This window comes from Onychostruthus taczanowskii, unplaced genomic scaffold (genome assembly GCF_017590055.1).
Source record: "Onychostruthus taczanowskii isolate IOZ18803 unplaced genomic scaffold, ASM1759005v1 scaffold52, whole genome shotgun sequence".
Classification (NCBI taxonomy): domain Eukaryota; kingdom Metazoa; phylum Chordata; class Aves; order Passeriformes; family Passeridae; genus Onychostruthus; species Onychostruthus taczanowskii.
The window spans coordinates 1,467,461-1,482,266 of NW_024502791.1; the positions used below are offsets into that span (position 1 = coordinate 1,467,461).

The following is a 14,806-nucleotide window of genomic DNA, read 5'->3' on the forward strand; positions in this document are numbered from 1 at the left end:
GCACCAGTTTTCTTTTTAAAATTATTAGCAAAACCCTAAGCAGCAGAAGAGAGAAGTGGTGTAAACAGAAATAAAGGTGACATAGTTATGAAATTTCAGTAGAAACAGGTCAATTAGGAAAGCAATAAACATGGAAAATATCAATACTTATGAATGGACCAAACTTGCATGCAATGCAAGGCAGGGCAAGATCCTTAAGCAACTAGCATAAAAGACATCAAGAAACAACCACAACATGTGAGACAACCCCCAATTTGATAAGGTAAGAGTCCACATATGATACACAACTGGAAGACTTTAAAAATGTATTTCAGTGCTGAGCAGTAGTTACTCTTCAGGAAGCCCAAACATATGTCATATGAAAGCCTGCAACCAATACGGTCCAAGTGCTGCATTTGCTGCCTCCATGTAAAATTTTGTCTGCAATGGATATATGGTTGAAGACAGTGAATTAAAACTAACAAAGCTAGTCTAATTTTGAAACCAAATATGTGTTCAAGAAGTCATTGCTCCCTTTCAATTAAAAAAGAAAAAAAAAATCTGTTCTACTCTTTTTACTAGAAAAAGCAATTCAGTGCAGAACTTTTCCTCAAAATCAAACCAAAACATTATCAACTAGAACGTTTAAAATCTAAGTCACACTGCAAAGCTGTGATGCCTGAAGTTATTAAAATTCATGCTTAATGCAACTTTTACAAATATTAGGGACAAATTTACAGAAAACCCAGATACTACAAAATATACCATAATCACTTTTTCATGGCAACTTGAGATTCTCATTCTGAATGTTTTCACTTTTACATTAAAATTTTAAAACGTTTCATATTAATGATTAGGCTTAGATTCAAATTAAACTTTATCTAAAGGAAGAACTACTGTTCTCCCCAGAGGGCTAAGAGATCACTCCACAATGCAAATAGTATCATCTTTACATTGACACTGCATGCAGACACAAACTACTTAAAAAACATTGCATTTACAAATGTTGGTTTTTCACTGTAATGTATCAGGCCACTGCATACCCTTCACAGACAGGACTAGCATAATCTTTGCTAGAAGCTCTGTCAATGCAAATGAAAGCAAACCTTGCTGCAAGTTTGGCAGACTTGCCAATCTTTAGTAAAAGAGGTGGTCATCTTGAATTGAACAAGAAAAACAACCATAACAGGCTAAGGAGAAGTCCAGTTACATTGGGCACATGCTCAGCAGGAGACATATATAAACATAGCAGAAGACATCAAAAGAGTCTGGTTGGAAGAGGAGAAAAGCAATTTCAGTGAACTAATTTCATTTCTTAGAAAGGTTGTGTAATCAGAAATAAACAAAGTTTTCATTCAACAATTGTCACCTCAAGATGTTAAAATTCAAATTCAGCATTGATTAATATAGTTTATATTTGCACCAACTTCCCATTGTGCTGTTAGAAGTAGGATAAGAAATGAATATAAATAACCAAAGCCAAAGCCATAGTCACAGCCTTTGAATATATGTTTACTATTGTGTTTATGTCATTTGCATTGTGACAACTGTCTTACAGATCTGTTTCAAAAAGAAAGACAAACAATGCTCATTTTCTTTATGGCTATTTACTACACAAGACTAAAAGAAAAGACAGTAGGAAGGGAAGAAGAAGAAGAACAGCAACAACCAGCACCACCACCAATAAAATGAACTCCAAAGCCTTCTCCTTTATCCTCTGTGGAAAACTAAGAAGAGATGGGGAAGAAATACGCTGAGTGTATGTAAGTTTCACATACTACACAGTCTCATTCTAGAGATACTTGGCTACATATTTATGACAGTTTATATGTCTGGCCTCCGGCCTCTGTGACAAAAATAAATCTGCATTTAGTAATTCCCCTAGAGAGAGATCTCAAATCTGAAGACCCACCTTATTAGCCTTAAGCAAATCCAAGCACTTTTGTGTGCAACAATATTTTTAGATCAGAAATTATTCCTGAAATTATCTTTGCATGCTTACTGAGAAGTATTATTCATAACCACAATTGTCTAAAAATAATTCAGATCTCCTAAGAAACAGTTTGATTACATGAAGATAATAACATTCTGGTATAATATAAAACATCTTTAGATGTAAAATTCTTTAGGTCCAAAGTTCAAGTATTGCAGTACTGGTAAAATTCACAATGTATACTTTTCCAGCGTATGAACAGGTCCTTGTAGAAGGTACAGTAATAAAAATTAAACCTTGTTAACTTTTACCATTCCTTTTCAGAAAAAGTTTCTATTAACACTGGTTTTATTGCCCTATTATGTTTATAGATAAATATTACTGTATTTCCCTACCGAAACTATATAGCATGAAGGGAGATGCTGGGTAAGAAGCCACATTGAAAAGACAAAAATTACTTGAAAAGCAGACTTACCATTTGAAAGGTCACTTTTATGAAGACTTAGCTGCATAGAGCCTGGTCTTTAGGGCTGCAATGTCAAGCTGAAAAGATTCTGTTTCTCTCACCAATATTTCAACTCTGGAAACTGCAAGTTGGTAAACGTCCATGAAACTCTGAATCACAGCCTTTAAAAAGTAAAGCAAATCTTTAGTGCCAGACAAGCTATACTTAAATGCCAAGTAGTATACATCATTACAGAAGATCTAATTTTTATTAATTGGAAAAATCAAACAGAAGTCGTAAACCAGGCACTAAGGTTGCAAGTAGGACTTAACCAAAGGTCTAAAGTAATATTTTGTACTTCTTCAATAATCTGAAATATTGATAGCTTTGAGGAAAAGCAAATGACTGTGCATCCCAATTACAAAGTGAGCTATTTTCAAAAATGCAGTACTGCATTGAACAGTTGATACTATTTTTTATTTTATTTAACTACAAAACTCAGTGAACGTTCAATTTATGTTTATAAAGAATCACTACATTATTTTAGGTGATTTTTCATACTTTCAAAATGAGTCCTCCCACTTCATGTTAAGAAAATTAATTTGTCAGAAACAGAAGAAACACAGTAAAGCTACAGATCTCTGGAAGCAAATAATCTGATTACAGTATAGCTGGGAAAATATAATTGCTTTCATATACATAGTGTAAGAATGTCCCAGTCGTGTGATATCGATCAGACTGATAATAAAGTTAGCAGTACAAGAGAGAACAAATGATTTGACATTATTGGTAATTTTATATATTCTAAATAGTCTAACACTTTTGAGATTATTGGTCTTTACAACTGGTTAATCACATTTTGTAAGTTACAGTTTTCCCTTTTGAGCCATAGCAAGTTGCAACTGTAAGAACATATAACAGATAAAATAAAATTGGCCTTCTGAATATGTCTGTAGTACAGACCTTATAAACTATAGTAACACAAACAGACATTCACTAAGGTTTTAACTGTTTTCCTTTCTTTGTTCTCAAACACACTGCTGCTTTTCAGAATAAAGGTAACCACTGAAATCAGTCAGGTTATTTTATTGTGAAGTGTAGAGAACTGCCATGGCAAGTCAACATCAACATCTCTTTTCTTATCAGAAAAAATACCCAAAATGTGTTAAGTAGTATGGTTCTAACCCTGATAGTGTATTCACATAGCTCTGTAAGCCTGCAACTGTCAGCTCTAAAGCTCTAATCCTGCTTTTAATTTTTTTTTTTTGCCTTTTTTTTTTTTTTTTTTTTTTTTAATTTCACAACTAAAATGCTGCATCTATTCAGAAACAATACCAAGGAGAAATGGGGATATATCTCACTCCACATAATACTGCCTGAGAATCTTCAAATGGCAACAGCCCACATAGTAAAAATCAGACTTATTGAAATAGGACAATTACTTGGGCATGTGACCCATAAACAAGGATTATACCACTGCATAACAAGCTGTGTCTCAAATCTCATAGAAAGAATTTCATATGTTCCCTTCACACATGATATTTAAAGGTTTCACTGAACTAGAATATAGAGACATTTCCTTAACTTCGTACTTTGACCTCTGCTACTACAAAGCTCATGAAGCCACTAACCTATACAGCTTCATCCTACATCTCCACAGGTACTCTAAGACCATGCAGTTATCTGAAACAGCATTTTTTAATTCCTTGCTGATCTACACAGGTATGTAATTTGTTCCGTCATTTAAAGAATTTGAAAATTTTAAATCTAGGAAAAAATGTTTTCACAAACTTATTTTCACACACAGCAATTTTTTTTAATAACTTACATTTCTTTTTAGTCCAGAAGAAAGTAGTTTTGCAGTTACTAATGGTTCCTTATGAATCTGTAAGGTGGCATTTATGCACCCATATGTACACATTCCTTCCAGTATATTCCAACTCCCTAGCAAAGAGGGCCTTTCATGCTCAGGAACAGCTTAGGACAAACACTATTTTTGGGTCTCCCAGGGGTGGCATGAGCATGAAGAGTATTCTAAATGCCATCTGGAGAAGGGCAAATATATTGGTTTTCAGATGTGCCACTGGAAGGCACAAATGATTTTAAGAAACTTATGTCAGTCACAGATTTACAGATCTGTCTTCAACAATAGAAAAGTTACACTTACTGGAAAGCCTGATACACAAGGAATGGGCATAGAACCTGGCCACATGGAAGTTATAATATCTGTCACCTAATAATTGAATGTACCTGTATAGGAGTTCAGAACTTCAAATGAGAACCCTATTTGAACTTTACAGATATAAATATATCTGCCACTCTGGAAACTGTTCTGTTGATCAAGAAAGGAAGATGACAGAATTTGCCAGAATGCAAATCTGGCTCTGCAGAAATTTCTTCCACTCTTGCTAACAAGTGCTTTCTCTTGTTTTTAAGTAAACATAGCAGTAAGATGTATATATAGTTTTTAAGTATACATAACAATAACACGTTTCAGTAGCACTCCTGATTAATTTTTATAACGTAAAATTTGGCATTTATACACATCTGCATGGTCTGCATCTAAGCAAACACTTCTCGTTTTGGATATGCTGGTAATACTGTGACATTAAAACTGAGAACAGACCATAACACCATACAAAATTGTCTTCAGTTACACACAAAATGTTTCAAGAACACACATCAGAAAATGACTTCTGGTCAGAAAGGCAAGACATAGTGATCCCCAGACTTATAAGAACCAGTATTATTGCAACTCATTTCGAAAATCGAAAACATTTTTAGACAGATGAGTATTGTAGGAAAGTTAGTGGGGAGAAGATTTAATTAAGGAGGCCACAGAAACAGTGGAGTTGAATACTGAATTTAAACATTACTGACTCTAGGTGCTCCTCCCTGCTTGTGCAAGGGGCTTGGACCAGAGGACCATCAGAGGTCCCTTCCAATCTCAGCCTAATTCAGTGATTATTACAAAGTCATCCTAGAGATTGAACACAAATCCAGTGGTTGAAATTTACCTAGGATTGTCAATTTTATGAGTAAAATTGCATGCAATTGCTTCACAATAATAAAAAACAAAAAGAAGAAATAATAAGACGCTGAATTTTTTTTACAGCAATCTATTTCCTTTCTTTTCACTCCACTCAATGCTTTAATGTATAGAGGATGTCAATATTATTTATGATATCAACATCCTACATCACATGCTACTGATATGGCAGAAGCAAATGGTAGGAGTGCTTTTAATCTGAAAGTGCATATGAGAGGAGACCCATGCTACAGCACTAAGACAAGACACAAGCAGCTTAATGAAAACTTCAGATGCATGAATTCCCAGATAACTGGTTACAATTCACAAGATAAAAATATATTCTTACAGTTGGCATGGAAAAAGGATGTTTTTAGGCTGAAGTTGTTGGACTAAGAAGAAAATGAGCAAGAGTGCCCAAATTCTCTTTTCAAGTATAACTTTCAATGGACAGATGATTTTAAGCCTAAATACTTCTGACAATACCTTTTTTTACAGCTACTGAACGTATCTGTAAAACAGTATCCCTATTCAGAAAATCCCTAGGAGGAAGAGTCTTAGGAGTCCCTAAGACTTTAACCATCTTTGAGTGCAAAATCAAATTTAAAAAAAAAAAATCAGGTGTTACTCACATCATAAGGGAACTAAGTATTTTAAACTTTTGATCTTTACTCAATTAGAAAAAAGACCTCTGAAGATTTTGAGTGGAAGAAGGCCTTTATGACCTCTTCAGAGATGTCTCATTTGTAATATGAGGGTATGCATAAAAAGTTTTGGCTACAGGTCGGTGAAGATGAGAAACCAAAATCGAGAGAAAAATAAAATTAACTAAGTTGATGCTGCTTATAAACTACAAACCAGTGAACATCAGAGCAAAAGAGCAACATTTAAGCTATGCTTTCTTTCTCCATATTTATCTTTAAAAGGACTGAGAACACTTAAGCTTAGGACAGTTCTCCAGGGCACATGTAAATCCATTTTTTTGTAACATTCCATGCATGCACTTTTGAATAACCAGTCATTGTCTAGTTCTATAACTAGTAATTTTCAGGTGGATAGTGCTATAGATGTCATAAAGCTGCTTTTGCATGTATTGCTGCCTGTAAATCTACAAGACTGAAAGACTTCAATCTACAGCAGTACTTTATTTAAAGTGAAAAATAAATGAAAAATAAAATGAAAAATAAAGTGAAAAAATTTCACTTTATTTAAAGTAAAAAATAACTAATATGGACAAATTACATAACAATCTTCAAAAAATTAGAAACACAAAAAAAAAGCCAATCTTTTAAAAAAATTAATTTCTGAAATTCAAAGTTTATTCAAACTTTAGCTCTTCTCATTGAAGTTATAGTAGAAACATACAAGAAATACACAGATAGTATATGCAAATTAGCAGAAGACCTCTCATCAAAGTGTTAATGTATTTACCATACATTATAAAACAGGCCTTTTAAATTCCCTCTTAAAACACTATACATGTTGTCTCCCTTGTGCTTAGTGTTTGGCCATTGAGAACAGAGTTAAAAAAATTATTTGGATTATGAGTTACAAACTGTAGTGAATGAAAATTTGTATATAAAGTTTTACACTATTCTAAAGTTACAAATAAAATACCAAATTATTAAAAATCAGTTTCTTTACTTTCATATAAATGCTATTACATTATATCAGGACTTACTTGGCATGCTGTTATCATAGAATGCATCTCATGTTCAGAAGAAATAAACCTAAAGGAAGGTTTATTATGTTGAAATGATGCTTATTAAAAGATACCAAAAAGACTAACAACCTGACAAAATAAGTATTGACTTTGTAACATCAGATGGAGCAGTCAGAAAAACAAGACCATCTACTTTATACAACATACTTTAAAAACCAGAGATGTACAGAAAAGTTGGAATTCATGTTTGACTGCTTGGTTCTTCCTTCAGGAATTCTTCAACTAAACACATTGTTAGCACGTAGCAAATTACCTCAGGACTATGTATACAAAAAAGATAAAAAAGAACAAGAGAAGGAATAATGAATGAACTTCAGAAGAATGAAAGATTAACAGTGGTTAACTAAATTAACAAACTGCTTACACGAGAATCTAAAAAGACTGAGAAGTTCATTCCTGGTACAGAGTTTGGCTGAAATGGAATTCAGGCAAGAACAACTGGTGTGAAAGCAAAACTCCATGGAGCAGTGTTCTGTATGCCTGTCATTACTGCCTTGAACTAACATAAGTATGACTCATTAAAATGCGTCCAGAAAACAAAACATATATCAATTACTTTTTGTTTTCAGAAACAAGATTTCAGGATAATTGTTATATCTTTAAAAGGGCTATATTTTGAGAAGAAATTATTGCAAAGAATTTTTCCCCATACATTTGCATATTTGAAAACCCATCATGGCTGCCTTGACCCATAGTCCAAAACGTCTAGTGGCATCAGTGAACGATATAAATACAGCAGCTTCTCTAGCATGGGGGAAAAAACCTCAAGGGAAACTGCATTCAGCAAAATTGCACTTTTGCAGCTCTTTGGCACTTCTTTAATGATCTATTCTCCTTGTATCTCATTTCAACACTAAACTTTTTGTTCAGTTCCATTCAAGCGTGGCATGCACAATTTACATGTGCCAAAAAGCAGGTCAGTTTTGTTACAACTTTTTTTTCCCCCAACAAAAGCTGACTCAGTGCCACACACGGGGCTTAACTCCATCCCCTTCGTTTCAATAACAATTACTTTACCCTGTAGGTCTCAGCAGATAGCCCAAGGGAATGAAGCTCTAAATAAAAGGCTAGATTCTCTGCAAGAGGTAATGACATGACTTCCTACAAGAAAATTGAAAAGGGAGCATTGAAATTGACAGCGACGGAAGAGAAAATGCTTCTACTGGAACCACAAGTGGATGGGCATAACAACAATTGCCATGAAAATTATTACAAAGTGTAAGACTTTCAGAAATTACCTCAATCTTTTAGAAACTGATAAATTAAGACAAATGTGTTTAGTTGGTATGACCAGGCAGAAAGCATCCTGAGAATTTTATAGCAAAGGAGCTAGCTACCTGCAGCCTTGACTATTTAAAAATAAGTCTGGACTATGCAAGAAAATTGTCACTTAACAAAATTAAGGAAATACCGCTTTTTATATGCCAATAATGTTTACATGCAAAGACCATTCTCGCTATCTATTGCACAAAGTCAAGCACAGTTGCATGCAAAACATAAAGGAGAAACAATTCTTGCCCCCAAAACTTTGTAGTTTAAGCTACAAATGGGGAAAATGCTACCAGTCTTCCCATCCTCTTACAGTCTTGATTCAAAAAGAATATTTAAGTTTGTGAGGAAAGGTTAGAATTTTTCAAGTACGTGGTTTTAGTGGGAAAGAAATGGAAACTGAAAGAAGTTTCATGCTGGTATCCTATCTTCTTTTCAGTGTATATCAGCTTCTTTTGCACTGTATATTCTAGACAGGGATGAAAGAGAGAGAGAAGGGTGGTCACTGACACTACTATAAAGCCTACATTTAAGTGAGCATGAAAATATATCTAATGCAAGCATAATGCATTACCACTAATAAGAAGAACCAAAAACCAACTACAGTCACTACAGAAAAGTCAGGATGCAGTCTTACTACGAAACTTAATGGTATACCATCACACATTCAGTCTTGAGGAGAAAGAAGAGAGCAAAACTTCTCATCAAAATTCAGGTGAAATGTCATGTGAACTACAAGTAGTCTGAATCTTGGTGGTATTGCCTTTGGCCTATTGAAGTGACGTCTTGGAACCAGAAAAAAACATACAAATACTGAAGTATAGAATTCTGTTTCCCACAACCAAATATATGTTACTGAAATAAATTTTAAAAAGCATAGTCCTTCTCATTTTCTCATTCCTTAAAATGACATATTATTCCTTGTATCTTACACATGGATATCTTATATAAACAAAACAATTTGTATAAATAAATGTTACCTAAACACTAAGTCTTAGTTGCCTAAAATCTATTGATTTACTGTAGGTGAATATGTAGGAGAACATTTCAAGGAGGGGAGAGAAGCAGATGTTAAGCTTATGATTCTATCAGATTATGAAGTAGAAAAATCTAAACCAACTTCATATGGAATGTAAATGTGAGGTAAATGAGAGATCTGAAAAACTCTTCTGCTCTTTGAAATGCTGTCCACAAACTGTCCAACATAAGTAACCAATTCAACTATTTGCCAACATATTAGTTTACTGGAAATTAGAATATTATTTTTCATTGGTTTTAAATAGTGCTGTCTCAACTAAGACCAATTTCAATTACTTTTACAAAAGAAATATGTTTGTGAAAAAAATACTGACTTAGTTTAACTGTTGTAGAAAAAGCCTGTTGCTGACTCCAAGAGAAAAAAATCTGAGCTCAGTATGGAAATATATCCTTATAGAAATATTTCCTTAAATATTTCGGCTAGAGCTATGAAGTGGTATAGATTATTCCCTTCTGGCCAAAAGAAGCAGCTTTTTAATTTTGTATTAAAACATTTTCAAACTGAATTAAATATTTTACATATGGATAGAAGGGGGAAATGTGTCCACTTTTTACTTTCCACGCAAAAGCTGAGCGTAGTATATGATCTAGTTGCCGTTCACTAGGAGAGACAAAGGAAGGCCTCCCCTGGCAGGTTTAGTCAATATGACAACTGTGATTGTGTAGCTCAAACACTAATACTCACTACTGAGTCCTAATCCTTGTACCAGATTTTAGGTGAATGCCCAAGTCTAAAGAGCCTAGGGGCTAGAAAACTGTGCCAAGTTTTGTGAAACACCTGCTTAATTTCTTCTGTTTTTCTGAAGAATGCTCATGGTAGCACTGCATTTTAATTCAACGTAAATTTTTAATCCTATATAAAGCAATATTTTGTAGTTTTGCAAGGAAGTTCTGAAGTATACCAGGTTGGTTGGATCATAAATTATTTTTTTCACTTTGTCTTCCAATTAATTACACAAATTCATGATGACAGTACACGAAAAAGCAGTAGTCCATTTCTCTAGAGAATATAATTATCAAGAAAAGTTGAACTGCATTCCTCAAATTCACTGACACACCCTTAATCTTACTGTCAACCCTTAATGTTAATTGCCACATATAGGATGGACAGGTGTCCTCCCTTCGTTCTGCTAAACTCAGATGTTAATGAAATAACTAATTTGCTTCATACATTCTTAAACAACATTTAAAAAAACCCCAACAACATGCAAATGTCTGGATTTTCAATCAGACTTGCTTTCAAGTCTTAATTTATGAAAATGTTTTATTACAAATTTCAGTGACAACAGCTTTTGCTCCAAAAGATGAGGAAGAAATTTAAACACAGTATACCTAATACCAAATCTCATGATGGGCACAAACATTAGCATCCCTCTTTCCAAAGCAAATGTCTGACAGCAGTGCATCATCACTGAGCTTGACAATTTGCTATCCTTAAAGGTTAGTATTATATAAATAAAATATTTTTTCACAAAGTTTGCTTTTAACCACCATAATCTGAGGAAGATCAAGTAAAATGATCCCTATCATCTCTGAATATTTAGTTCTACAACAATGGATTTACAGCTGAAGAAAACTCTTGTTGGGAAAAAGTGATTGTGTTTGTCTGTCTTTTTGGCATTTGTCATATGAGAGATTAGCTCAGCTCAGCTCAGAAAGGTATAAATCCCAACCAACACAAGCTAAAAATTGGTGGATGAGTGAGACTCCACTATACTGAAGTCTGGCCTCTTCTGTGCAAGAGGTCAAGAAGCTAAGTAGGAACTTTTCACTTGGAACAACAGGTTGAAAGAGCTGGGTGATACATCTGGTCCAGGTAGCTGGACAGGCAAGCTACAGACTGAGTTGTAGCTCTGGGTGGGAGCCTGTGAACTGCCAAACTTCAGGATAACAAGAAGTATGAATATGGATGACAGCAGCTAGGTGAATGGATGCTGACAGACACATCAGGAGCTGGGAATTGCCTACCTTTTGGATAACAAAGGAGATGAAGACTGCTGACACCATCTAGGTGGATGGACACAGAGAGTGGGGACAGAAGCTAAAGACTCAGGAGGAAGAGGAAGACTTGCATGTGGGGAGACTGAGGGTGTAAAAGATCTGGGGTTCCTTTGCTGGGTTTGCTCACAGGCACCAGCTCGAGCTGTTTCTGTTACTGCACTGTGAATAAATGGCTTTATGGACTGAGACATCTGATTCACTGCTATGGGAAACCTGGGACCTGTAAGGAAACTGGTCTGACACATGTGAGGGTGGGCTGTGTGAGGAGTCAAGCAGGGCACCCGTCAGCTCACTGGAGCCATCCACTGCGAAGGGGCTTCACTCCTAACAGTGAAAGTTTCTGACACTGGGAATGTCACTGCCAGGGAGTCTCATGAATGGCCAGAATGGGAAGTTTCCTTAACAAAAGAGAAGACACCAGCTTTTCTGATGGCAGAGCTCTTGTTGTCCTCACTCAGACCAACAATATGTTGCTACCACATGAGCCTTCTAGGTAATATTTTGGAAGAAATTACTTTCTGCTTTGTCTTCAGCAAATAGACCAAGTGTCTTTTCAGTAAGTGGGAACTTATGATCATAAGATTGCAGAATGTGATTTGGATCATTAGGTTGGGAGCCTGGCAAGGAAGGCCTTTTCCCTGGTCTTGCCCGCAGTCAACAACTAGATCCAATTCCTTAGAAGCATAAGAGATAAAGTGACTTTCTGAATTCTGTTATAACACTGGATGCTTATAGCAACTATGAAAGGAGAAAACTAAGGAGGATAGGCAAAGCTGAAATAAGTTTGCCTAGAAAGCATAAAGTATTCTTCACTAATAGAATCAGAAGTAAAATATCCCATATCATGGGGGGTGTTGCAATGAGATTGAGAAGACCCTTTATAATCTTTCTACTGAATTTGGTAATGACTGCAGGAATGTAGTGTCATGTACTTGAGTGGTGACCTTAATGGTGGATCAACAAAAGCAGATAGTTCTTATCCACAGATCCTAACTGAAAGGCCTAAATTAATTTAGGCCATCCTAACTTAAAAAGACCCAAGAGAGTAGCATTTCTCAAACTACTTCTGATGTTAATTCGTCACTATTTCCTTTATCCATTTTTCAGAGTTGGACCACTAATTGCAGTTAGATAATTTATGAGTAATTGTGCCTATGAATGTTAGCAGCAGAGAAATCACTTCTATAGCCTACAAACTCTAGAAACTACAGATGATTTCTACTATTTTCAGAACATCTGTCAGTTAAAATGGTGAAGGCTGGGAAAACTTCTGGAGACATTTTAGCACTGTTTCTTATACTCTTTTTTTTTTTTTTTTTTTTTTTTTTTTTTGTCCTTTTCCCAGCCTAATCTGTTTTTAAGCAGGGACAACCAGTTTACTGCTATTCTGTGTGCCCTCTAGGCATAAAATATTTTCAATCCCACCATCTTTTTCCCAAAGGAGTAAAATTTGCGGCAAGTCTTATGTGGAATAAGACAGAAAAAATTGAGCATCTAGGACAGTGACCTTTTCCAAGGTCCAGGCAAACATCATATTTTGACATGTAGGGGAATCTGCTCAAAAGTCCTGTGGTCTTTGCAAGCATGAGTAAAAACTTGAGCATGTAAACTTCAATTTCTAATTTTTCGCTCGCATGATATTAACCAAAACCCAAAAATATCTGAGATTGGAAAACTGGATGGAAGGAAAGTCTAGTGCTATACACTGTGGCAATGGCAGATCTCTCCCTTTAGTATCTGTCAATTAAGATGAAGAGAAAGAGGGGGATGCATCAACGGGTGCTGGTAGTGGAAAAGAATAAACAATCTTCCACTTAACAGAGAGAAATCAGAACTAACATACAGTCTTCAGGCATTAAATGTACATCATAAGTTTGCCCACACAGGTGGAAGGGATTACTCTTCCCTCCTGATCTTTTAGTTTAGAACTGCTCTTTTACCAAAAAAGACGCTGATGTTGAAGCAATCTAGAGGAATCTCAAGTTCTATCAAAGTTCCAGAAGGATAAACAAATTTTTGTCATTCCATGGATATTACCTTCTTAAAAGGCACAGAAGATCCAATCCTTTGCATGTAAACTTACCAACATGCAGTGTGCGTGTCCTTATTACTCAGGTTTACACAACAGTTCCACATTCATCTTATTTCCATTAATTAGAGCACTCTCCAGCTGCCTCCATTCTCTCCTCGCCCTCTAATTTCTTACCACCTTTTTGCATTTAACAGGGAGAGTTCAAAAATGAGAGAAGAGACCATAATGAAGGGAGAGTTCTAAAATCATATAATGAAATTGGGTACTGCAATGGACAAGTACTGAGTGCCCTACTTAAAGCATATTAGTCCTGGGACACCTATAGCATAGACATTATGAATCCCAAGAATTTGTGCTTTTCACAGTCCAATATAATGTTGGAATTTGTGATCCTAGGATAATACCAACATATGTCACTAGATAAGCAATCAATTCAGTAAATGAAAAATCAAGACAACAGCTTCAAAATAACTTGCTATGATTCCTGCAAAATAACAATGTAAAAAATAAAATTTGCAAGTAATAACATATGTGGATTTATAAGCCAAAATTTATACAACCCTTTCTACCAAAAAAAAAAAAAAATTAAAAAAACCCTCACTAACAACAAAACACCACCAAAATTCTCAACAAAAACTCCCACCAAAATTAATTAGTGACCAATTGTTAGAATCTGGTAAAACAAAACAGTTTAGCTTTTAATCCTTTCAAAACTTATCCTCTTTAAATTTTACCTCAGTTGTATAGCATTTGGGATGCTACCCCAGTATACTTCAATACATCACAGGTGTGGAAATAAGAGAACAGCCTGTTTTTTATGCCTAGTTTTATATTCAGAAAGGTTTAGTGTATTTTTCTTAATCTTTAAGTTGCATATTCATTGCTATATTTTTGTGTAAATGCTGTCACTTATACTGTCATGCAGAAGGGCAAATCAGGGTCAGTTTATATAAGCAGCATCAATCTGAAAAGTCTTCATCAATCTTTATTTCAAGGCATTATGCAAAGAAAGCTTGACATTAAGAGAGCCTTAACTGACAGCAAATGAAATCAATCAGCAAATCACTACGCCATAATAAACTCACTCAAGTTGTAGATAACCCTTCCTCTTCCAGGTTTTTAACTACAAGGTGTACCAAAATGCAGTATCTGGGCAGAAATGTCTCCCATGATTCCATTACAAAATTCTTGTTAGTGCAATATTTAATAATTATTTTTTTTTAATTTTTAAATAATTAATTTTAAATATAGTGCAATATTTAATAATTATTTCTTACTCTGTAAGCAATTGATAAGAATAACAAGGAGACATACGTTTTATAATAATGGACTTCTAAGCAGTTAAGTAAAAAAAAAAA

The 14,806-nt window shown here is 34.8% G+C and overlaps 1 protein-coding gene across 1 annotated transcript in view; it reads right to left on the reverse strand.

The window, feature by feature from the left end:
• The window catches only part of CCDC171 (coiled-coil domain containing 171), a 145,273-nt gene that overhangs the window by 12,287 nt on the left and 118,180 nt on the right, over positions 1 to 14,806 (reverse strand). Inside the window, 2 exon segments of the mRNA XM_041416474.1 lie at positions 2,388 to 2,415; positions 2,417 to 2,539. Of these exon segments, the coding sequence (XP_041272408.1) occupies positions 2,388 to 2,415; positions 2,417 to 2,539 (151 nt within the window).